The sequence below is a fragment of the Arachis duranensis genome, chromosome 3 (assembly GCF_000817695.3).
Source record: "Arachis duranensis cultivar V14167 chromosome 3, aradu.V14167.gnm2.J7QH, whole genome shotgun sequence".
Taxonomy (NCBI): domain Eukaryota; kingdom Viridiplantae; phylum Streptophyta; class Magnoliopsida; order Fabales; family Fabaceae; genus Arachis; species Arachis duranensis.
In genome coordinates this window covers 29,618,624-29,621,553 of record NC_029774.3, presented here as the reverse complement: position 1 = coordinate 29,621,553, position 2,930 = coordinate 29,618,624, and the positions used below count along the sequence as shown (strand labels likewise).

General features: G+C 32.4%; 1 protein-coding gene across 1 annotated transcript; it reads left to right on the top strand.

Annotated features, from left to right (window-relative positions):
- The first annotated feature begins 1,195 nt into the window (after positions 1-1,195).
- LOC107478419 (uncharacterized) lies at positions 1,196-2,570 on the top strand. Its single transcript, XM_016098556.3, has 2 exons — positions 1,196-1,570; positions 2,037-2,570. Exons 1-2 carry the CDS (start codon positions 1,302-1,304, stop codon positions 2,470-2,472), a joined length of 705 nt encoding a protein of 234 aa, XP_015954042.1. The 5' UTR covers positions 1,196-1,301; the 3' UTR covers positions 2,473-2,570.
- Positions 2,571-2,930: the final 360 nt, after the last annotated feature.

Genomic DNA, 2,930 nt, shown 5'->3' with positions numbered 1-2,930 from the left:
ATTAAGTAATATAAAATAAAATTTTAATTATTTTATATTTTATGTTACAGTTTGAAATTTTATTTTAATATGATTTTTTAATTTCATAAAAAAGTTTTACATAATAATTAATCTTATTGAATAAAGAATACTCATATTTTTGTATTTATATGTTTTATATTTAATTATTTAAGAATAAAAGATTTTGTTACTATTTAAAGTATTGTGTATTAAAATACTGTTATTTAAAGTATTTATTTATATACTAGGATATTCTGTATTTATTAAAGTCAATCAATGCCCTCTTCTTTCATGTTAGCCTTTGATTTTTATTTAATCAAATCTAATAGTTTATATAAATGTGGCGCATTCAATAAACATATAATTGTTGTGCTCATTTTAGACATAAAATTATGTGAAATTATATATAATAATATGAGATTATTCATTTTTTTACTGATTAAGTGTTAATCAGATTTTAATAAAACCATTAGCTTCCTAGATTGTTTTTTTTAAATTAATCAGCCCATTTTTACTTGTTTCGCGATATTCCCTCTCTATGAGGTTAGCCGTTAGCCTTTATTATGGTAGGAGACCTAAAACAAATGTGATCGCTAGGAAAGTTAGAACCCGAACAAAAGGTTTGATCCATAAAATATTTGGGTAATCTAAGTCACCCGATGTGGCAATGATGGAAGAAGCCCAAATAGGAATAAAAAGGAATGCTACAAAAATTATTAAACAAGAATATTTATTAGTCCATAGACAGCGTTTATTAGGAGAAAAAAACAAACAAACAACAATAACAAAAGAAACAAAAAAAAAAAAACCAAAATAGCTGTCTTGTGGTTAGAAATTATTTTTAATATAGAAAAAAATTGATATTTTGATTGAATATTGATATTTAAAGTGTATTATAATATTGTGAAAATTATTCAACACGTGGAGCGTATTGGCTAAGATACTGCCACATGTTCAACACGCCTCCACGTGTTGACCAGAATACTGCCACGTGTTTACCACACCCCCAACGTAACGCACCACGTTGACTTCCCACAAAAAAAATCCACACATTTCTAATTACACCAAATACTCCCATTTTCAACCAAAAAAAACTAATATTTTTTTTCATACAAAAAAAATTAGCCTCTTGTGGTACCTCTATTATTCTTCTAGAGGATACGAGAGAGCTCCATCAAATCAATCAAGCAAGGCGAACGTGTGGATGCTAAACTAAGTTTGTTTGTGACCGTAGAAAATCAACATATTTATCATCTTAACCTAGTGGTCTCTGGGGGTGTTGAGCAACACTAGCACTGGGAATGGCAATGGGAACAAGCGTCGAATTCAAGCTTTCACTACTCTTGAGCCTCCTCTCAGTTTCAATCTTCACAACTGTGTTGTCAGCTACCCGCCAGAATGTAGTGACGTTTACTCCTCCCACATGCAAGCGCATAGAGTGCCCTGCCTACGACGTCGTTCACGTCGGAAATGGCTACGAAATTCGCCGCTATAATTCCACTGTTTGGATTTCAAATCCACCAATTCCAGATATTTCTCTTGTTGAAGCTACCAGAACTGGTTTCTTCAGGTTTTTTTCGGTCTCTCTTTCTTCTCTAATTTAATTAAGATACGTTTTTTTTTTCCAACTTCTTAACAAATACTTTTGTATATTTCCTGGGTTCTTTATATATGGAAAAAACTAATTATTATAAAAACAAAAAACAAAAAACAAAAACAAAAACAAAATTCTTTAATCGTTGGAGTTGCCATGTAGCGTAGTAAGCACAATTCGGCTAGCTAGAAACAGAGTATGCGATGACCCTCAAGATTTAAAGCGATCAAATGGCGAAAGTTTATTTTTATAGGAACTAAATTGTATTTATGACATCAGCAATCCTGCAATAAGTGCATCTATAATTATTAAAAATATTAAGTGAAAACCAAAAATTACCATACCAATTGTGTAGAAATACATTTTTAGCTCTTTGTTTTTGTAAGAAAAAATGTCTAAATTTAGATTGAATTAAAGATGAGCAGGCTTTTTGTTTCTGCAGCCTATTTGATTATATTCAGGGTAAGAACGAGTACAACCAAAAAATTGAGATGACAGCACCAGTGATCACTGAAGTGTCACCCAGTGATGGACCCTTTTGCGAATCCTCATTTGTTGTGAGCTTCTTTGTGCCAAAACAGAACCAAGCAAACCCTCCTCCTGCTAAGGGACTCCATGTCCAGCGATGGGAGGCGGTGCACGTGGCTGTCAGGCAGTTTGGTGGCTTTGTGAGTGATTCAACCGTTGGTGCGGAAGCTGCTGCATTGAAGGATGCTATTGCTGGCACTGAGTGGGCTAGTGCTATTGAAAATAGCCACAGAGCTGGACATGCTTCTGTTTACATCGTCGCTCAGTACAATTCGCCTTTCGAATTTGATGATAGGGTGAATGAGATATGGTTCTTGTTTGATCTTGAGAATAAACTGCTGACAATGTAAATGAATAATGGAGGAGTTATTAGTGTGTGAGTTGTGAGATTTGAGATGTTAGAACATCATCTTAAATTGATAAATAAAGTGTTGCACGTTTTGATCAAGCCTTCGGATTGAACTAAATGCTTTGAATCACATTGAAAATTTTAAGGTAATTTCAGCCAATTATCTCGCCAAACTTGAAACTATTCATTTTGAACACACATCGCTACTGCTTGTTAAAATAATGTTCACCGGATTAATGCTTATTAAGTTTTCTGCGTTAGTTGTTTTGGTTTTTATAGGTTTCAATAGGTGAAAATAATATTAATCCAGTTCTTATTTGAAGTAAAAGATAGGGTATCTAGAAGTTTAGTAGAAAAATAAAAACTAAAAAATGCATAAAAATAGGATTAATGTTTAAATTGATCTCTAATATTATGCATAAATCAATTTATTCCCCCGAAGATGCAACATTTTAATTT